The 22,805-nt window shown below is 42.6% G+C and overlaps 1 protein-coding gene across 5 annotated transcripts in view; it reads right to left on the bottom strand.

The window, feature by feature from the left end:
• LOC126563878 (protein madd-4) overlaps window positions 1-22,805 on the bottom strand; it is a 118,858-nt gene that overhangs the window by 48,926 nt on the left and 47,127 nt on the right. For all 5 annotated transcript variants that reach the window (XM_050220660.1, XM_050220661.1, XM_050220662.1 and 2 more), the window contains exon 2: window positions 1,901-1,970. In XM_050220660.1, coding sequence (XP_050076617.1) covers window positions 1,901-1,930 — 30 coding nt within the window. In that variant the 5' untranslated portion in view covers window positions 1,931-1,970. The remainder of the gene's footprint in view (window positions 1-1,900; window positions 1,971-22,805) is intronic.

Below are 22,805 nucleotides of genomic sequence, written 5' to 3'. Positions count from 1 at the left end.
AGAGCAGCTGGTTGATGGATGAACTTCGTCGCAGCTGCCATTCCAGCGTGTGTGTGTGTGTGTCGGTGTGTTTTTTTTCTTTGGCGCTTCCCATTCGCTCGCCATATTTCAGCCAGATAAAATCAGGTTCCCATCACCAATATCAATTAATTCAACAAATATCAGCAATTATAATAATGCTCTCACTCACCCTTTTCGTTACCCGCCAACCCACCAACACGTTCCATATTTCATCGTGGTAAGTAATCCTCGCGTTCGTCGACCTACATCCGTGTGCCTCTCGGGTGCAGTTTTCGGGGAACATTTACCCCAATTCTTTTTACACCGTTTGTTGTCCTATTCGACATGAATTTTGTTTTCCTTTCACTTAATTCATCCACATTTATTTTCCTTCTGTTTCATTGGAGAACGAAAAATCCGCTCACACGCTTTAGATCGTACGATTCGTCAATGCACCAACAAGCCCGTGTTGAAGCGTCTGCCAGGATTGGAATGTTGGTTGATTTTTCGAATGTTCGAATTCATATCATTTGCCTTTCATTTTCCTTCCGTTTTCCAGCAAAACATTTCACCACCCTCACCAGGTACGCGCGATGCGCGCTGGGATAAAATCAGATAAAACCGGTAAATATTTACATAACTTTGATTAATTTGTTCAACGAGCTATGGCGCGCTTGGTTGGCGAGCTTTCGAATGACTGTGGTGGTGTGGAGGGTTTTCCCATTTGTGTTTGTGTGTGTGTTTTTTTTTACAAGAATATCAAACAGGAATTCAGCTGCGAAACGATGATCCCAGCCAGCTGGACAGCGATAAGGACGCTGGTGCTGTTTTCTTTTTCGTTTTTCTTTCCATGATCCATGCATTGTTGAATCTGAATTCGAAACGCCACCGAAGGAAGAAAACAAATCAACAGGAAACCGAAGCAAACAAAAGCTTCGAATCGAATCGGTACCCAGCACGGTGTGGGAGATTTGGAAATGGAAGCTTCAGAATTGGTTTAGCGTTTGTTTGTTAGCATACTTTGGACGATATTTTTCCACTGCGTTGTGTGTGCGCTTAAACGAACCCACACAGGCTCAATTTATTTTCGGAACAAGATGAAGCAGAAAGAGCCGCTATTGTCACGATTTTCTCGCGAGTTGTTTGTGCATATTTATACATTTCCCGGTAGCAGTGCCGATTCTTTAAACACTCACAAACGTTCGTGTATGTGTGTGTGGGTGGGTGGATGGTGAAAATCAAAAACCATTAACAAATGGCGAAGGAAGGGAGGATGCTTCTTAATCCACTTCTCGTGCACGTGCTTCGTCCTCCACGCACAAGCAGTATCTGTGTGTATTTGTGTGTCTCTTCGCCAAAACACAAAAGAGCTTCATTTCGCTTAAAGATAGCGCATTCCGTGTTCTTATTCTAAATGGAAATGAGCGATTTCGAGCCATCGTCGAATGCTGTCGCCGAAAAACAAAAGCCTCTCTCGCGCTCGCTCAGTTTCGTTTCTTGCTGGCGACTGCCAATAGGATCAACAAATTTCGGTGAAGAACACGCGCAAATTAGTTTGCTATGGTGGGTACGAATTTCGATACATTGTTTTCGCCACTGTCGTCATTTAAGATTCTACCGACGAATGGAGCTGGAACGCATTGAAACGACCCTTTTGCTGACAACGCGAGGTGTGAATGCGTGCAGAGCTCTAATGAAACGAGGCGTATGGTTGGATTGTGTTGAAGATTGGCTGCATTAGCAGTGATTGTCGTTCGGCTTATTGTTTATTGAAAAGCTAATTTAATAATAATACGTTTTGGGAAATTGTGGAAAGGTTTTTCCAAACTTTGATTATATAAAAAAAAACATTTCTTGAAAGGAAATGAAAACTTTTGAGAATGATTGTTGTTATACTTACTAGCAGCAATATTATTTCCTTGTAATCCATTTTTATCAACTTAGATCGGCTACCATTTTTTATTTCTTATCTGAAAGTAGAGAGAAGAAAAAAAGCAGACAATACAAGTTAGAACGATCGCAGATAAAACTTTATGGTACATTTTATTAAACGTGTTCTTAGAGCACATTATCAGGATGATTTGGAATGGCGAAATTATACACTATTGCTTCTTGGCACCTTTGGAACCTTGGCTCGCTGTTCTCAATTTCAGATCGCTACAAAGGAATAATGCTTCTCCCACTGCCCTAATGCCAAACGTGCAAAAATGGCCAACGATCGTACCCATAAACTTACAGCTAATTTTGATGCAACTTAGTGGTGGCGACTCTTTCGGAAAATTCGCTACCCCCAAAACAGGGCAACACTCGCTCGCAAAAAGTTTATCGCTACAATGACGCAGGGACGGGTTTTGGGCAGTCCTTGCCCTGGAAAAAAGCGCAAACGCTGCAGCTGCAGCAGGAAAGTTTTCGATAATGACGAGCGCTATTATTTGAGGTGCCTGGTTGAAGTTGGTTTTTTTGCGCGTAGAAAAAAAAAACAACTTTCACCAAAAAAGTTTTGGCGAAAGCCAAACGCTGGGTCCGGTTTATGTTTTGCTGCAGGTGTGAACATAACTATAGAGCCACGTGATTTATTTGAGAGTGAAAATGATTTTTAGTACCTTATTGAGAGTATTTCAACAACGTCTGAATGAAAATGTCACATATTTAATGTTAATTAAAAGTGAAATATTAAAAGTTAAACAAGTTCTTTTATAGTTGTGATAAGCACTGTAAATGGTTTCGCAGTAAAAGAAGTTTAAATCATCTGACGTGTAAGAAATTTTGAGTAAAGAATTTAATTTGCATTTATTTTATGGTCGGTTTGGTTCACTTGCGAGAGGGAGAGAGTTTATTTTGATGAAGGATTGGGAGCTAATTGAAGTAGAATTATATTTTACGTCGTGAAACTCGTTATAATTAAATCAGCTATTTATTTAATGTAGAATTTTTCTATTTTCCGAGAGGAACAATTTGTGTACAATCGACGACCTCCATCGAGCATTGCAAGCTTTTAGCGATTATTAAATTATTAATAAATAAACCCTTCTCGTCCCATAATTAGAATCCTTCTTGTGCTTCTATTCAATGCAATCACCTTCAAAGTCGTAACGATTCTTTTCGTCATTCGAATGCACCGTTTTGATGTGCGTTGTATAAAATCTAGCCAAACTATTAGCAAAAGAAAGATCGGACAAAAGGTATCCATCCACACACACACACACACACGGTGCAAGTCTGTTGTTTGGTACGAAATAGTTATGCTTTTATATTTAACCACTCTCCGGCACCGCAAGCTGTGCGGAACTTGTTCCAGAACGCTGCTACTCCAACTTCTCAACGATACTCTCGAAGGGATACATGATTTTTGCGCCCGTTTTGGGGCTTTCGGCGGGTCGGGGGCAGAACTTTTACTGCAAGTTAATACCATAACGATAGTGCAAAACTTGTACCAAACTTGAGTGAGGTTTCGCGATAGTTTTGGGGCACGCACGGGTATGAGGGTAAGAAACATTCAGCCAGAAGTCCAGAAACCGTGAGGTATAAGAAATGCTGTGTGGCCGTGATCGTGCGGGTCAGCAGCAAAGCACAAGTTGAGACGCTCAAGAGAGCATCGAAACTTGCACCCAGAAGAACGCTCGCCCCGTTAGTAAAGGACCTCGAGGGTTGAAGTGCCCAAAGAAAACTCACTAGCCGACACTAGTCACTTAACAGGGCTGCAAGAGATGAATACTTGGAACTTGCCACATGGTAATGTTTCCGTTTGCTACTACAACAGTGTGTGTGTGTGCGTTGGACATGAAAAGTTTATGCACAACTGAAGCAAATGAAAGGTTTCGTACGTACGCTCGTAGTACCTATGCAAACATGTTACTTCGGTGTGTACGATGAGGTACGGAATGGGTCTGGTTTGAGCTCTCAAGCGAAACATGCGAAACGATTTAACCGTAACGAGTGGTACGGCTGTTGCTGCTAGTTCTGCTTCCGCCCGCTGAATGTTTACCAGCATCAAAGTACACAAATCAATCGAATTATAGGGAAGAAAGAATTCATTGGAAAAGAAATCCGGCTTGAGGCGTGATTCTAATCGGATAATGTTATGATACAAGTTTGATCAATCTTTGCAGAAAGCAGCGAATAACTTTATCGTTTCTATATACTTGCTGTTTTCATATTGTTTTTGTTTGCTCTTTTGGTTTTGTTCTTTTTGATGGGTCAAATGTTTTTCATTCTCTTCATCCTTTCATGTAGCTTTCAGTAGTTTTTTCGCATGATTCTCCATATTTTGTTGATTCATATTTACCTTCTGATTTGTGCATTCCATTTGCAACATATGCTCAATTCATCCAGAAATGTTGCAAACCCATCTTCATTCACGCAATCACTTTAAACGAGCTAAATAAATTCTCCCACAGCATCGACCCCGATGCGGCCAACCCGAGCCAGCATGAATTTGATCAAACTTTTAAAATATTCATCACATCACATATTTTCAATCACCAGCCAATCCCCCAATTTTAATCCGTCTCGTAACCATCCATCCGTGCCCTCCGCCAAGCTGACTCTAATTCCAATCTGGCGTGTTATCGTGCAACGGATGCGATGTTGTTTGTTTCGGAATTGGTGAGCCGGACACCCGTCCCACCCAACGTTTCATCATTGCACGCCTTTACTTCTACCGTTTTTTTTTTTTTTTGTTTAATGTGCTGGGAGTGATGTTTTTGTCGCTGTTGTTTCACACAGATTTTGCTTTCATTTTCGTTTTTCGTGTACAATTTAAAGCAATCCAATGGCTTCGCTTGTCAGTCAGTCCATTATCTGTTCCAGTGGTGGTATTGCTTGTTTTTCTTCGCTTTTTCTCCCCCTGCTTGCTATAGCTATTTCATTTCTGTTAGTAAATTTATTCTATCGTCGCCATGTCTCACTCATTTAGTCTCACCCCTCTTATCGCTAGCTGCCAGAAGGATTTTTTTCATCCTTGTTTTAAAATTTTCATTCATTATTTGTAGCTCAGCTTTTGCGAGCATCCACCAAAAAACAGAAGACTAAAACAAAAAAGAAAACAACCAAACTAACCTCAAACAATCCAATTTGTTTGCTATGAAAATTTTATCACGTTTTCAGGTTTGTTGCGAACATGTTGGTCGCCTTTTTTTCTGTTCCAAGAGTCCTCTTCATTTTAGGAGAATATTTTTGTTCACATTGAGTATGGCTTTTGCATTTTCACCATTTTCGTACGGGTAGTAGTGTTTTATATTTTATGTCGATGTACACGCTTTGGTGTCTCACCATCCCGCCGGGAAAGCCTTTTCCCCTCCCCGTGTGTTTTTTGTTTTGTTACTCGACGGGTAGCAAAATAAAATCCCATTGTGCCGCGAAAAAGGGTTTTGCCTCTGTCGTTTTTTTTTTTTTCTTGGGAAAAGCGATGAAAACCACCGGGTCGGACATGCCAGCGTTTGTTGACTTCCAAACAGGGTCACACGCATTCGCGCCCATCGCAGCTGGTGAAGTGACCTTTCAAAATTGAATGGCATCCGATTGTGTTTTTGTGGCTCATCCGAATTTCATATTCCATCGTGCTTTTCCCAACTATTCCCATCATATTGAAAATGATTTCGATTGTCATTCTATCCAGTAACACAAACCAGTACATCTGTCAGGTCAAAGCTAACAGGATTTCGGTCCATAAATCTGAATCCTTCCCCCAACATACTGATGACCAGTTTAGCAGAGCAAAGCTTGCAAACGCGCATGCATTTGGTTCGGGCAGACCGAAGACCGAAAAAAAAAAGAACCACCGAATCCACCCCTCTAACAAATGGCTTCCGTCAGCCTGCGTGAGGCAAGAAACGTTCAATCGATCACGAGCTTCAGAGCGGGAAACGCAACGATATAAAAACTTGCCTGAAAAATCGGAACCTTCCAACCACCAAACGACGATGAAAAACGACGCTGATCGATGTCCGTCTAAATGGTTGACATAGTTGAGCTGAGGGTGGAAGCTTTGCGGTACGTAACCCAGGGCAAGAAGCAGACCAGTTTCATGTGCTGTTGTTTGGGGAATCCCGGAACCATCAAGATGATACTCCACACGAGGTGAAAAATCACAAGTCAATTGAGGCAGGTTTCGACGATATACGGGCAAAACGGGGGTTTTGAAATAAACTTACCATTCATTGCGATCGCCATGCCCTACGCTATTTGCAACATTCGGAGAGTTCCTGTCGGTATAACGCACGGGCTTGGAAATAAAATCCTTTTTACTACACCGAAACACGATCCATTTTGGGGTAGAAAGTTTTCTTTCCGAATTTTCCTGTGTCCTTCCCTCTCTCTTTCACTCTATTCTCTTCGATTGACTTGTTCGTGGAAAGTATACTAGGGAAAGCACCAAACGGTGTTTGCAAAATTGTATTTGAAAAATACAATTCCACCTGCTCATATACACACACACACACACGTACGTACATAAAAAAGGCATCGATCTGCTTGGAAAATGTCATGTCAAAATAGGACTCCCATCGAATACCAGATGGTTCCGCCTCGATGTGTGTCTGTTGGTGTATGTGTTTTTCTGTCGTGGAATATCGCACCGAAGAGATGTAATAACACTCATATTTACTTCCACCAATCGAGTGTGTTTTTCCGCCTCACAAACACTACGCCACCTACTCGCGCCCTGACCATTGTCACTAGTTTTGTTTTATTTCCCATCATGCAATCTGCCTACTGCCGGGTGAACCACCGAGCAAATGGAAGAAAGAAGCGACATTGCCACGGGCTGTTGTAGGTGTAGAATATTGGATAGCATATTTCATGACATTGTTTATTTCAAATTCATTCCTCGTTTCTTTTCCCACCCCAATCACCGACAGTATCCTGACGGTTTACCTGACGCGTAAAAAAAGGACAGACAAAAATCAGCATGATTGAGGGATCTTTAGGTGGAATCGTCATTTGTGTCTCACCCGATGCGTGAATATGCAGACGAATAACAAAAAAAGCGCTGAGAAAATACTGCCCTTGTTCCCGTTAAATCCATATCCCGTACGTAGTTGCGCTGTTAGTGAGTGTTTATCAATAAGGTAGTTTTTATCGGCATTGTACATCGAGTTTTAGAAGCATTCGGATTCGGAACAGGCACGCGACCAAACAATCTCTTTCGGGGTTGGGGGTTGGGGAGGGTTTTCGTGGTGGAGATTTTATAGCGGGTATAGTAATAAAAACGGTATTGCAATGGGAATGGATTTTTGTTGAGCAAGAAGCATTGCTGCACGACACATGACGGGTTAGTTCATCGAGAAGCGAACCCATTCGAGGTTGGCGCTAGACTGAGATTTGAATAATGATTTTTCTTTTATAATGAGAAGTTGTTTGTATTTTCGGTTGAATGATTCATGATAAAATCATTTTGTTATAAATATTTTACTCATTTTAACCATTTTTTCCTACGGAAACCGGGAAAATTCAGCTTGTGACGAAATAACGATAAATTAACATGTATTGCGGATTGCATACATCGACAGAACCACAGAAACGCCTCAAAGTATGCAATGAAAATTTTATTTTTTTATCAGCACGTGTTCGTTGCTCTTCTCAACTATGAAAACACAAAACTCAAGGATCATTTAGTTGATCTTTTCATTTCTAATAATCACAATTGATTTGTTGATGATTTAATTCCCTCTAATGTACTATTTTACAACATTACTACACCCTGCCTATGCCCACCGAAAACAGTCCCTCACCAATTGAATAATAAAGATATTGTTTCGCCTCGGCACGGTTTTGGTTTCGAGCGTCGCACGCTCCCGAGAAAATGGTTCACCGTTTGCCGATATAATATTTATCTTTCTCTAGTTAAATCGACTAGAGGCAAACAGTTGAGCTATTGTTTTCCCAACAAATCGCTGTCCTAAACAAACGCCTGTCAGAGTAGCCGGAACTTAGCCGGAGCAAGTACCAGTTTGAGCTCGAGCTCGAGCAGGACACAAACACAAAGTCCGAAGTCCAACATTGAACCTTCAAACATGGTAGAAAAACGGCATTTTATTTCCTACAAGACGTAATCGACAAAAAAAAACCCCCCAGCTCAACCGTAGTATAATGTTTGCTGTAAGGAATCGAGTATACGGCTAACCGGCAAGTTGCGTTCTTCTAGGAACCTTCGTTTGGTATTAGAAGGCATTTTCTTTTGGTAGAAGGTAATTCGGAGCTTTTAGGCTGTGAAGAAGTGTTATCGACTTTTTTTTTTCTTTGTTTTGTTTTGGTTGTTGTGTAAACCACTAGACCGTAAAACCCGGGACCTGCTACCGGGACGATCTGGTTTGCGGTAGATTAGAAGATAATTGTTTGAATTTAATTAAAATTGGCAACATGGGTGGAAATTTGCTAGCATATGTTTGGAAAAGGCACGGCGGTTCCCGAAACGGTACAGGAAAGGAATCCGAACGCGCTGGGGCTGGTTTGTTACAGCGAGCTTTTATGCTTCGACAAGCACTGATTGTTTACTGGCAGTACATTACATCCCAGGATAAGACATGTTTTGGTTGGTGTGTGTGTGTGTGTGTGTGTGTGTGTGTGTGTGTGTGTGTGTGTTTATTTTGTTACTTGCAGGAACTGGAACGGGAACTGAGCCAGCCCAGCGTTTGATTGTATGGTAGCGTATCGATTACATGAGCCTTTTTGCTTTTGCCGATCCGTTGCTAAGGGGGAAAAAAGGCCAAAGCTCTTCAGTGTGTTATATTCTGATGTGCTTCAGGGTTGTTTAATGTATGCTTTGTACGGTTTATACACGAGTGAGTTTACAAAAGCGAAAATAGCTCTGATACAAGCTTATGTAAAGAAAGCATGTAACGCTCAAAGAAAACAACTCCTTTATAGTCTTCGAAACGATGTCTCAATTTTTTCCGTTTTCCCTTCCAAATCCGAAAGTGTGTTGCAATAAATTCGTACCAAATTAACTTAAATTCCCTCGACCTCCAAAGTCTCGACCCAACAATACTAGCCAACTTGTCCAGTTTTTCCTTCCCTTTCCTTTAGGTCTCATAAAATATCCCAACCTACTACGGTGCCCACCATCGTAGGAGCTTGAGATCCGGACAAACTTACCCCTGCGGAACGGAAGAAACGGTTTGATGCGCTAGGAAATGGTTCCGTTCAAGGCAAATTTCCTGTGCGCCATTTGTTTCTGTTTTTTGGCAACCCGCGTCTCTTTCGAGCGTCTCTTTGCAGCATGCGAACGAATACAGTTCTCTAGCTCTGAAAAAGGCCGGTGAGCCGGTCATCTTCAAAAGTTGGAAATATAATAATTCGTCGAAAATTCTCGGACCACTGGCTTAAAGATCCGACCATGGTGGGGAGATAAATTGTCGGCTCAACGTGAACCTTTCGTCGGGGAAGGGGGTTCGCAATTTTGATTCGCTTTTAGTGCCTCTTCCCTTACTTTATGGCTGAGTATTTCGATTAAACTTTTTTCTTATCTCAATTGTCAGGGACTAAAAAAAGAGCTTCTTCTCAACGATAGAAAATAAAGTTGGAACAATACATATTTCAGTATTTAGACCGATCGAATGGACGAGAGTGAGTAAATGGATCTTCTGGACGGTTCGCATTGATTCATCGACGGGTAAATAAAGAATCGCACGATCTCAATTGAAGACTGGTCAAGTGGGACCTTAGACTAGAAAAAAACTGCAAAGGGAAAAAAGTGCTTGACACCGGTGGGAAAACTTTTCCCCACGCCCAACCCACCCAGTGCAGAAAGTTTAGAGCGGCCCACAACAATAATCGACACATTTCACCAACTTTCACTTTAGCGTGAATCAATTTTATTTTCCCATCGTTGGAGCGATGTCCCGTCAGAAAGGTTAAAGGACTCAATAACTCTACCAGCACGCACTAGACACATTTTGTTGTTTGTTAGAAGATGATAAAGTAGACCAAAAACCATCAGCTACCGGTCAAGTTTAATCCTTTTAGTGGGAGAAAAGCAAGAGGAGAATGTGAATTTCTTTTCTCACCAACAAAAAACTTCTTCCCTTTCGTACTGAAGTAAATAATTTGAGTCCCGCCAAAAGGGAAAGGTTTAACCTTTTGCCTAAATCCTTTGCGACATTTACTTTAATATTTGAAAATGAATTGCTCAACGCGACACTTAGTTCCACTAGAAAAAAAAAACCAAGACCCAGTGAAGCGCATCTTATCGGCATCCGGTAAGCAGTCAACTTCGATCGCCCTCTTTATCGACTTCTTGGTGAAGGAATTCCTTCTGGAACACTTGATTGATAAGTCAAATCCTCGATCAAAAACCCCCGTCGAAAAAGGACCGGAAGTAAAGTAACGGCCATGCTCAGCCATGCTCTGCAAACAAGAAAAATGTTGTTTGCGCACCAAATTTCTCACCCAAGCGGAATTCGCCTCGCACATCCTTCTGCTCTTTTAGCTTCTTGCTCGCTCCTTCCTTTCTGTGCTGATTTTGTTTGTGTGCGTGTGTGGTAAGATTTCTTTAAAACACCAGTCCCACCCAACCGCAGTCCGGGCACCAATTCCGACGGGGCGTAACAGAACTCCCCAAATTGAGTGTTGATGGGAGTTTGTTGGGACGAAAGTTTTTCACCAATTTTTTTTTTCCTTGGTCTGCCTTTTTTTTTGTTTCAACCGCATTTCGCGTCATCATTCACGCGGGCGTTGTGTTCGGTTTTTGTGAGAAAATCAAAATTTCTGTCCATTCTTTGGAAAACCAGCGCCCTTTTTTGCTGTGGGCAACACAATTGAGAAATAAAAATAAATCGGCATAGTTTGGTAACAATGCAGTGGATTGACCTGCTTCAATGCAGTATTCAGGGGGCTCTCTCTGATATGTGTTGAGAGGTGCATTTTTTGTTTGTTTGTTAGATCGTCCAATTTGAAATTGGAAATAGATAGACGAGCAGGAGTTTGATTGACCCAACAATGATTTAGAATAAAATAGAGTAGGCCATGCAAGCAGTTGAGCATTTGTAGGTACAAAAAAAAATATATGAGCAAGCCTTCCATGGCAATGTCTTCTATTCATACAAAGCATTCGTTGCATTCATTTTGCTTCTTTTCACCTCCATTATCTTTCCTTCAACCACTGACTAGATCTGCATCATAAAGAAAACTAAACGACGAATAGCAGCTACAATTCTATCGTCTCTTCATCCATTTTAATGCCTCATATAACAGCAACTATGCAACGCAATGAGCTCACATGGAAATCTGGCCAAGCTTAGCAAGTATGCAACAAACTACAGTAACCTCAAATGTCAGGTGAAGGAGATTTGAGCACTTTTAAAGCCTACCAAGGATTTGTGACAAGGCGACTAACTTGTCTGTGAAAAACTTGGAACTGTAAATGAAGACACAAACATCACAAGGCTATCTTAAGCTGCTGACCAAAGAATCAACCAACTAACGCAAAATCCCGGCCCTGAATCACCTGATCGTACTTTCGAAACACTTGTCATGATAAAAAATGCTCGGACTTCAACTTCGGGGAACGATCCTGATTCGATTTAAACCTCGATCCTTGCCATGTGTAGATCTTAGATTCTTAGCAGCCTTTATTAGAAATGGAATGATGGCGTTGAGACATGTACTCCAGAAAGGCTGAGATATTGGAACCACAAATGATGGCTTAAAGCTTTCTTCTGATTGCACTCTTTTCAATGTTTTGTTTTTAAATCCTTTCGTCTTACTATACAATTTAATAATGCTTCGAAGCATTAAATGTTCCTCTCAATCTCCATTGTAGTTGATGAACGTCTCTATCTCTGTCTCCAGTGTCACAGGACATGCAATTCGCCACCGTTGACAAAGTGTTGTAAATGGTCTGCAATATTTCAACAAAACACAATCCAAAACCGAAACGCACATAAAATAACCCATCATGTCAGACAGACAGACTTACACTGTTACTTTCGCGGATGTTTTGTTGTGTTATAAACGTCCGTTCAATAAAGCTCAACTACCAGCTCAGCATTTTGCAAAAACTTCCTCCAAATCATCTTTCGCAAGCGCGTGTGCCCTTGGAACCTAATGGCACGCAGTGGCAAAGTTTCACGTCGGTATCATTTGTGCTATTAAGAAGGAGTCGGACCTTCCGTGCCGACCTCGGCTCGGTACGGTCCAGTAGTCATCCACGTCTTTGCCATTTTGACAATCTTTTCCTACCACTCCCACCGGTTTTTATCAACTGCGCTTCCTCCGGCAAGTGCACTCTTGATTGCTGTTTTATTGCGGAAAATGATTGCACCTCCTTTCGGTCGCACGTTCACCGGGCACACGGGGGGGACAAAGTTGGGAAAACTTTTCAATCCATTTCCTCTACTCACTGTCACTGTCGTCAGGATTGTTGTTTCTGTCCTTTTCTTTTGCGTTGTCTTAGAATAGTGCAAAATCATTTGCTGCAAGCACTGTCTCGCGGATTCTTGGGCGAATTTTGGGCCACCCCTGAAAAACCTCAATTCCGACCACCGATCGGGTAACGGATAAATGGTCGATCGTCGTGCCGGAAGGACAAAACGCCCGGAAATTGCTTCACTTATTTCAATACCAACTGCGCGCGCGCGTTTCCGTTGATTATGCCGCTTCGTGGTACATTTTCCTGGAGTGAGTTCTAACGAATCATTGCTCTTAACCTACATTCGGTTAGCGTTTTAAAAACCGGCGGTCATGTGCAATATAAAAAGCTTCAAATTTAAACTACTTTTTTTTCTCTGGGGGCCTCCTCAAACAAGCCGGAAATCTCGCTCGTCTGCTGCGGCTGGAGCAGCAGATAAAACGTGACTTCTGTCCGAAATTTGCATTAGCAAAATTGTTTTTCAATGGAGGCCCGTACAGTTGCATCGGCCCCGCCCTCGAACGCGGAGTGACTCTCTTGCGCTGCGCCAGATTTATGAAGCGTGGCGTGGCGAAAGTTTTAAATGCAAAAAGGAGGAAAATGCCTGAAACGATCGTATAGAGGAAAAAAAACCACTCCGATTCCTTTGTTTTGCTGAGCATATTTTATACAGTGAGCACGTCAGTTTTGTTCATATTTCAAAGCTTTTTTATATTCTGTTTTTTTTTGTACGCTTCAAATATTTAGAAAGTTCCCGCAAAAGGGGTCAAACTTCACAGATGCATTTTGCCAGCGTAAAGTTCATTAGACAGATTAGAAAACCGTTTCGGTCAGCGTTGGAGCGTGATTTGATTTTATTATGCAAGAAATCGTGTCTCTTTGTTGGACTGCTCTTGTGAAGTTGCTTCCTATTTTAAAAGAATAAATTGTGAAAACACTAAAAAAAAGGTTAACACAGAAGTTTAAACACAAAATACGGAACAGTCAAGGTGCGAAAGTTCTCACCACTGGCTTTACCAAGTTCAATGTATGATTTATTATTCAAACATTTATGGTTTTGCTTTCATCGCCTTGCAGAGCTTTTATAGCCGTGGTCCTACCGTACATCAGAAGCAGCAGCAGCAGCAGCAGCAGCACAGCAAACTGACCTACGCCATTCAGCCACCGATCAAAACCACAGCTCGATAGCAGCATCGCAAAAGAAACCTACCAAACCGCACCAAAGAAACGCTCCGATCAATTCCACCTGGACCTCTCGGTGGACCTCGATTTGCACGGGGTTCTCGTGATGAATGTTTACGTTTCTGTTTATGTGGTTGGCCCTAGTGGAGCATGAAGCCCGTATTCCAGTACAACCATAAACTGAGCATGTTCAAAACCCAAGAAAGTAGATGGAAGAGAGACAGAGAGAGAGTGACACAGAGAGCAGAAAACAGTGCACAAAACAGGGCATTACGCTTGTACGTCGGTATGTACGGTTTGCTTGATCGATATCCAAACTATTTGCCCGTTTGATTGATGCCATGTAAATGTTTTCGGCATAAATTGTGGCATTTTATGGTAACCGCAAAAAAGCACAGGATACTCGCCGGATTGACTGTGTGCGAGGGCTGAAGAGTGGATGCGAAACGATGACAATACGGTTACGGCTGGTGATGACGTTACGCGAGCCCCCCCCTGACAGATGGATACCACGGATAGCATATTGTTAGCCTGTGTGTGGGGAGTTTAAATTTATTTTATTTGATGCGCTTTTGTTTTGCGTCTTTTTTTCGGTGGCAAACATTGCAAACCACAGACATCAACATACGGCAATGTGTAAAACAGGGATATTGAGTTTTATTACTCCTCCAGCAGCTACATAGTTTTGCAGTGAACAGTTTGGCACAGTAGCTCAAAGAAATTGATGAGCTTATCACATGTTTTTCTTGAACCCGGAAATTAATTGATGCTATAAGGGTGTTAAGCCTAATTTCGGTGCTTTTAAAGGACGTTGAAGCCTCGTCAAAGTTCCCGCTTCTGAGGAGTCTCTCGTTTAAAGAGTGTAGTCCACTCCCATCAGGACAATCCCCTCGTAGTGAGGACTGACTATCCAACAACGTGATATCGGCAAGTCTAATAAGCCATTCGATGGCCGACATTACCTTAGAATTCATTAAAAGTTCATAATCCGTCATTTAAAATTAAGATAAAACAACACGAATCAGACGGTTTTTTTTTCCAATACGAAAAAGAAACAAAAAGATTAAATTACCTTCTGTGCTCTAGCACAGGCTTTAAATTTATTCAAATGAGATTAATTTAAATCTCCACCAAGTAGCACGCTTGACGCTAAGGATGCTTTACTAAAACATCCCCACCTTTCACGGGCACGAGGGGAAAAAAGCAAACACGAGAGCAATTTTTCAACCTTTTCACATACACACGGGAAGGTACTTTTCATCGGGTAAGCGAAAAAATTGCTTGTTGCATGTTATGGATTCATTATGACGCGAAGCAGTGAAGTAGTTCGTTTATCCTAAATCCCTGTTCGCTCTGCACACACACACACACACACACACACACACACACAAACACGCGCGCTCGGTCGCACATTGGTTACATGTTTAGCATTTTCGTAAATTGATCTCACATGCTTCGTTAATACACTTATAATAATCCATAATGCGCATGTAGTCAGATTAGAGTGTTTATGAGTTGAAACTGCTGTACGAGTGCCATTTTGTCCTTGCCACGACGCGGTTCTGTGCATGTTGTGGCCGCGCTACTCGTGTGGAAAACCGAGCCATGTGCTTTCCCGATGCTTTTCTTCCGAGCACTCAAACACATCGAGCACCAAAGGCACGGTGGTTAACATTTTCATCGTCCTAGTTTTTAGCCTTCAGCATTGCAGCAGTACCGAAGAAGATCGAAAGACTGTGGCTGTGGATCGTTTGTTCGTTCGGGCGGGCGGGCGGGCGTTGTGCGAGTCTGCGGTTAACAGTATGTAAATATAAATTGATATAATTAATTATGAAAATGTTACCCGAACGCAATGGAACGCGCTCTACCCTGACCTAATATACCCACGGTAACCGGGCGTATGTACCATTAACTGTCGAACGGGAGAGTCTTTCGCCCGACACAATCTCAGCAATCTCGGCAATAAACGGCTGCAACATACGAGTCATTTGGGTTTTGTTCCGTAACATCGTTCCACAATGCATGAGGCTGGCTTTTATCAGTCGCTCGGCACCGAACCGGGTCAATACAGGCCATAAATCAATCATGGAACAAACGATTGTTGGGCGAATTGCTACCGAAAAGGTGTCTCTCGGCACCCCCTCTTGGACGTAATCGATCGGTACGGCTGCCGGTGCAATTAATATGTTTATTTACATCGCTGGCAACTGGGCAGCTGGGTTGGTTCAGCGCCGATGCAGGCAATTATGGAAAATGGAACGATTTGTTGAAGCTGCTTCCAGTTTGGTGATTGTTATTGCTGTTGGCCGTGGATTGCTACCGTTCGAATTGACTGGAACGTGTACTCGATATTGAGGCACGGTAATGGCTTACATGAGCACTTGTAATGGTGATTGAAGGATGCAGAAGGTACTCGTTTGATTGAGCGACAAATGCTGTGTTCAAATGTTTTAGGCTCAATTAAACTGCGACATGTCAAACCGGACTTGATTGCTTGTGGAAAGTACTGGAAGTGGAAGCGATTTTTGTCCTTTTTTTGTGTGACGTTCCGAGTGCTGATTGACTATTTACTGTGGATTAGTTGTTTATTAGTTCGTTCATTCACTAACGACCGCGAGTAGTTTATTCTTATAGTTCATTTGTGGCTCATTATTCTGTGTACTCAAGGTTGCTTTTCGGTGAGGTCAAGATTAGTTATCTTAATCACATTTTACTATAAAATTTACCGTTGAAAAAGGTTTGTAAATTCAATGAGCTTAGCTTCCGTATCAACAGTTCGTTCTAACCGTTCATTATTTGATCATTATCTAGTTAACCATCTCTAGGTTAGGAACTGTGACATTTTGTAAAACTAATCAAAAAATCTATACAAAAATCTTTGAGTTATTCCAATTTATCCAGTTATACTCGTAACCTTCCTGACAAAAGGATTTTTAATCATTTTACATGTATGCTAACTGACAAAAGAACAACGAAAAAACAAGCTTCCAAACACTCTTTCATGACTTTTCCCGAGCGAATTCCCAGGAAGCTCTTTTACGAAACCGCTCCAAAAAAAAAAACGGAACAACATCCTCAGCTTCCTTCTTCCATTACCGAGATCCAGCTTCGACCCGGTACTCCCAGGTGCTCAAATGTCCCACCAGACCCGGTGCGGAAACCTGACATCGAGCCGGGTGAGTTAATTTCGGGAGCAGGAATTGATTTTACGCCACAGGGACCTAAATTAGCATAATAGGAAAATGGGAAAAGTTCACTCTCGTCGCGAATGAAGAGGCTTCGGGTTTCTGTGAGGGGAGCTTGGTGGTTTATTCTTTCCTTTTTTTTATAAAGAAACAGGCGACACAAGACGAGACAAAAAGGCACAACCGAGCGAGCCTGTTTTAGAAAAGACACAAAACCCAAAAGCTCAATTGGGATGGGGTTTCCCTTTTTTTTCTTGGGTGCTTTCCTTTCTGTGGTGATGAGAAAATTGCCCACGGGCAGGTGGTGCTTTGATTGTGTTTTTCTTGCTTCTGCTTTACTTGCTCTCCTTTCTGTCCCGCGCCGAAAGCGCGCCCATGCTGTGAAAATACGCTGGAGTACGCTTTAACTAACTGTGGCCAGAAAGTTACCAGCCTCGCACGCCTCCAGGAAACGGCAAACACTGAGGCGGGGAGAAAATGGTGTCACTTTGGCAGTGAAAATAATCGTTTATAAAGGTAGGAGCTTCTGGGCGTGCGTGTGGTGAGCATTGTATTATGGAGACGTCCTTCACCTTAATGCTTGGGGGTGGGGTTTTTTTTTGCAGTGGAAAATGTGTCTTCCATCTTCGTCCTGCTACAGTGCAGTCGGAAATTAATGGTCACCGACAAACGATTAAATCAATCTAATGCGCTTCAGTTGTGTTTGAGCGTCTGTATTCCCTACTCTCTTGGGCACAAACACCCGAAGATCTAAAGTGAAATCAACCACCAAGAAGTTAAACCGAAACCTTTCGTCTCCGGCGTCCTCGGGGCGTGCTGCATACACGCTCATCATGCCCACCACAGCTGTCGTAATCTGGAATTAATTTGCCAGAAATTACACAACATTAATCATAAGCATCACGCGAAAGTGCGCCCCTGCGCGATAGTGGCTGAAAGTCCCGTGCAGGACACCTTCACGTTTAAGTACCGCGAACCTTGATTATTGCTTGCGGTAAGGAACCTGGGAACGCATTCGCTACTTTCTGTACGGTTCACTTGACCTCACCGCAAAAAAGAAAAACACTAGCTTACACATTTTGTTCCAACAATCAACGCTAATAGCAGACGACGACGACGACGACGACGATGACGTGTGAGTTTATGGTCAGCTGTGGCAGCGGATAATCGTGTACATAGTTGACTTGGAATGTGACTTTTCTTCGTTCGGCATGCAAGAAAAATTGTGTTTTTTTTTTTTAGTGGTGCAAAGCGGAGTAAAAGCAAAATGGAACGATAAATGGGGTCATAAGTCTGGTGCATGTTTTACTTAATAGAAATGTCTTCGGAGAGCTGTAATTCTTTCACTCCTTTTGCTAAGTGAGGGTGGGTTTGGGGTTAAAGACTAAAGCGTACACTTTCTGGAGGAAAAAGATTTCCTTTCAAGCAGGATGGAATGCATTTTGGGCGGCGCTGATTTTCACACGACCGTACCGGGACTCAAATCCCATCCAGATCGTTCCGCAGTAGTGAGAACTGACTTTCCAACTTTGATCGCCGTGAAATAGAAGGTCGAAAGAAGCCAAGTAGAAGACTAGGGAAGAAATTTTATACAAAATGATTAATTTCCGACTAGGCAGCCCTCGAATGTAACTTTAAAATGCTATTTATTCTACTCAACATATTTCAAGAGGATCTGCCCTTGTATCTGCAACGATACAACAATTACACTACCACACCTCTTTGTGGCTTGCTGACCAATTACATTCCAATTGTATCATCATCACTATTCGCGCATGCACAATTTATCCAACAAAACACACACACATGAAGAACAAAATTCATACCCCATTTTTGCGCCAGAAAAGTCCTTCAGGTGCAAGTAATTAAAATTAATTATAGCACTCATAGAAAAACCACCGTGCCACCGTGGAAGCCCTGGAACACACGTCATTGCACGGACGGCACGTTTCGGCGTAAATTCAATGATCATCTTTTCAGCTACAATCGATACACTCCCCCTCGTGAAACAATAGAGGAAATTAAAACCAAGCCACCAATAACGCTTATTTTACTGTCCTATCGACAGTATGATTGGTAATGAAAAACATCCCAGGCCAAAACACGGCAAAGGGTAGCAGACGTTGGCAGCTGTGGCGGAGTGTTTTAAAACAGGTATATTCACACGAAACTCATTCCAACGGCCCATATGCATGGAAAATTATGCACATCAGCACCTTCATTTTGTGGGTGTCTGTGTGTGTGTGTGTGTGTGGAGTTGAAAAATAGCAACAACAAAAACAACAACAAAAAAAAGCTGCAAACATCAACGAACCCAGATAATGCATTTTAATCGCTTAATAGTCTTCTGCCTCGCCACTCACTGGGTGTGATTGCTATGAAACAACTATTCGAAGCGCGTGCAGAAACGCAAAATAAAAGTGCATTAAGGGTGCGGTGGTGGGTGAGCTACGGCCTATAAAAGTTGAGGGAAAGCAGGAAGAAAAAACCTGGCGCAAACAATGAAGGCTTTACGCTCGGCTGCCATTCACGAGCTGGTATGTGCAGTGTATGCAGTGTATGCAGTCTGCAATTGCGGACAACATAATTTCTCCGCCACCCTTCCCCAAACTGCAAGGTCGATGAAATTTCCCTCCCATCTTGCAATACCCCAACTCAACCAACAAACCCTCTATCCCCATCGCCATCATTTGGAGCGATTAAATTGGGACAAAAATGATACCCAACATTATTGTCTGGAGCACGCGGAGTACGCGAATAGTGTGCAGCGTATTTACCGAGCTGAGCATCGCATTCGGCCACCCACCAGGGACAATCGTGTTGCAATTGTTGTTGTTGTTGTTGTTCAACAAACAATCGCAACCCTTTGTGAGGAACCAACTATCTCCCCCACAACGGTGGAACGTCCTGTGCATTGAGCGTGTGGAGTCTTTAAATGTACGGTCTTTGATAAGTTGGCGATGCAATCACCTTCAATTTGTTGAACCCGCCCGGATCGCTCACCCACGATGAAAAGTGGCCGCGGACCTATTAGGGATAAATGGAGGAACTTTTTTTGATCGAGGTCCTCCGATAGCCAATAGCCAAGCTCGCACGAAATCCGCTAAATCGGAGCAAATTTATTACGAAAAGCGCACAATACTTATCTTTACCTTTTGTGCCTTTTGTGTACCGTCCATCAACCGGCCCATCCCTGTACCCGTGTAGGGTCACCATGATCCATGCCTGGAGTTCATCCGTCTTTCCCGCTGTGCCAATGCGCCTGAAACGTAAGGTTCACCCATAATCTGGCCAATATTTTTTGCTGCCCAAAACGCCTGGTTGGTATTGTTTGGAGAACGAAAATTGAGCAGATTTATGGCAGGGAAATGGATTACACTATTCGGTGGAATATGGTTCCGGCCTAGCCGCTGGCCAATGTTGACGTTTGTGTGCGGGTTGTGTTTATGTGTGGGTCAAAGTTCACGCAACCAAATACTGGCCATTTTTCGTCCCCACTTAAGCTTACGCGAGATGGACGACACCGTTTTGCCGGAAATTGAGGGAACTTTTTTAGGGCAGATTTGATCGTTCTCTGCTTAAATCCATGGACAATCGATGGAGCACGAGATGTATAGAAGCATCGCGTAATCAATTTCCACTTCATGTTATCATCAGCACGATTATCAAACACGTTTAAGCAATGATCCATTTATACATTTGTTTCGATACCAAGCTGCAGCCATTCTCACTAAACACGTGTCAAAAGTAGGTATCAAAAGCACCTCAAATACTGCCAAAACACGTGCATTTAACAGGACAGCAAGAAAACAGAAGCTCAGCGAAAACATCAACAAACGTGCAGCAATAGCCAGGATTACCGAAAAATGGCCTTAATCCTTGGACATCCCTCATGGGTTGGGTGATGGAACTCCCTCGGAGCCATATCGAACGGAAGTAAAATGATGCCAATGCGGAACAAGTAAATGTATCGTACCAAAAAGGCGTTTGCTGTACTAAAGCATTTGACCTACAAAAATAAAATTCCATCCTGCTTAGTAGGGCGTTTAGGAGGTGGACCGTTTTTGTCGGCAGTAGCCATTTGGGGCAGTTTTTGTTGGCAGCTCTAGAGACGAACGTGATCATTACTGAGATGTTTAGCTGAGTTTTGTGGTACTTAATCCATCACCGTTTTGCTGTTCTTCATTTTCTTGCCTGCCATATGATTTTTTAGAAGAGTGTTGAGTGCCTTACAATACCTTTTTTCCATTGAATGTGCTCAGTTGGTGGCGTAGAACTGTCTGTTTGAATTTTTGTACTCACCTGGAAGTAAAAGAAATGGATAAGAGTTGTATTCAAAGTCTTGTAGACAATTCTGACTAATGCTTCCCTATTCAACGCCAAAACGCTCAAGACAAATCGAAATTAACGCTCGACAAACGATCTGCTGAAAGCAACACGCCCTCCTAGTGTTTCTCTTGATGAGTACAAATCCTTCCCAAAACAAGGGGACACCGCCGAGCAGAAGAACAAAGCCCTCCAATGCCACTTCCCCGGGTATGATTTAATGCTTCGCACCTTTTCTGTTCGCGGCAGCCACCTTCCCGAGAGCGAACGTGGCGAAACCATCCCGTACAACGACAGGACGATGAATTATGATCCCTTCACACCGGGATCGAACCCGGGAATCCTTCCCAGACCCAGTCCGCTGGGTGTCCTATTGTTTGGGCGGTGAAAAATGACCTCTCCAAGCGTCGGCCAAGCGATGCTCACGCTCCAAACCCTGCCAAGCCTACCAAAATTCCTCGCGACTCCGGTGGGAGCTCTGTTGTCTGAGCTGTAGCCGTAGCGCCTACGATAACCATTGAGATAAATTTGATTGGTGTTTACACACTTTAATGAGATTCCTAACCTCACGCACGTTAGCGTTAGGGATCACAAAAGTCTTCCTTTGGTGTTCTTGGCGTTCTTGGACAAGGACCGTGTGCTGAAGTACAGCGAAGGTTCCTGCTATCAACTTGAGACAAACTGCACGGCTGTCGCATTTGAAGGACGTTGGCTTGGTCAACGAGAAATCGAGTGGGAGTATCAAAACGAGGAGAAGATTAATGTGCGTGTGCGTGTGTGTGAGGCGATGATGACTAAACGCTTTCGGTAACAAATCCTTGTTCCATGTGTCGCTGTTTGGTGAGGGGAAAGGTCGTTGGTCCCAAAAGTCTGGAATTTGAGCGTTCAACATATGGCGTCCAAGACACCGTAGGTGTTAACGATGGGCGGAAAAGCGTAAAAACAAGGGTAATCATATAAATATTATTATTTAGCACGTGTTGTTTTGGGTAAAAGTTTACTGGAAACAACTGGAGCAGAAAACAGATACGTTTTTTAGATGTAGTTGGGCCTATCAGAAGTAATGTCCGCGAAAATCTTGAACGATCGTTTTGGAATCCTTTCATTATTTCAAATTTTTTATGTTCTTCTGTTCATCGCGGAATACTTACAAAACAACATAAATTGGCTATAGATTACAAGCTTTAGGAATTCAAAGAGACACCTTCTGATCAGTGGACACTAAGCGGAGTGGAAATTGGGTCCCAGGGGCGGGAGGTTGACCAATTGGGGTGAGGTATTCTACAAAAAGATGCACAACTCAAAAATGCATTCAACGATATGCGGCATGCCACGATCGGAGTAAAACTAACAGAGGTATGGCTGATTTTCCATGGGCTAATTTAGTCCCAGAAACTCCGGAAAATTCTGCCAGCAGTATTTCAGCGATAACTCGCTCATTTTTTATCCGATTGGGGCGTTTTTCATACCGTTGAATGCGTATTTGGACCGCGCAGCCTTTTGTCCAGCACCTCTTCTCGATGCACTCGTAGGTTAAGTTCTCTTTTACATTCTGACCTCAAAATTTTTTGGTTTAATCATTTCGCAGAATAGTTCTTTTCAAAACCTTAACGATATATGTATAATAATTTCTCAAAGTAATTTCATCTCTAGACTTCTAAAAGCTTGAATAGAACGTTTCAACTAGGCATCATGTGTATTCCAGATTTTATTTCAGGAAAGCATCCTGATGCCTCGTTCAAAGTGTACCTGTAACCAACACAGGA

This window comes from Anopheles maculipalpis, chromosome 3RL, assembly GCF_943734695.1.
Source record: "Anopheles maculipalpis chromosome 3RL, idAnoMacuDA_375_x, whole genome shotgun sequence".
In the NCBI taxonomy this organism is placed as follows: Eukaryota; Metazoa; Arthropoda; class Insecta; order Diptera; family Culicidae; genus Anopheles; species Anopheles maculipalpis.
This window is presented reverse-complemented; position numbering and strand designations above follow the sequence as displayed.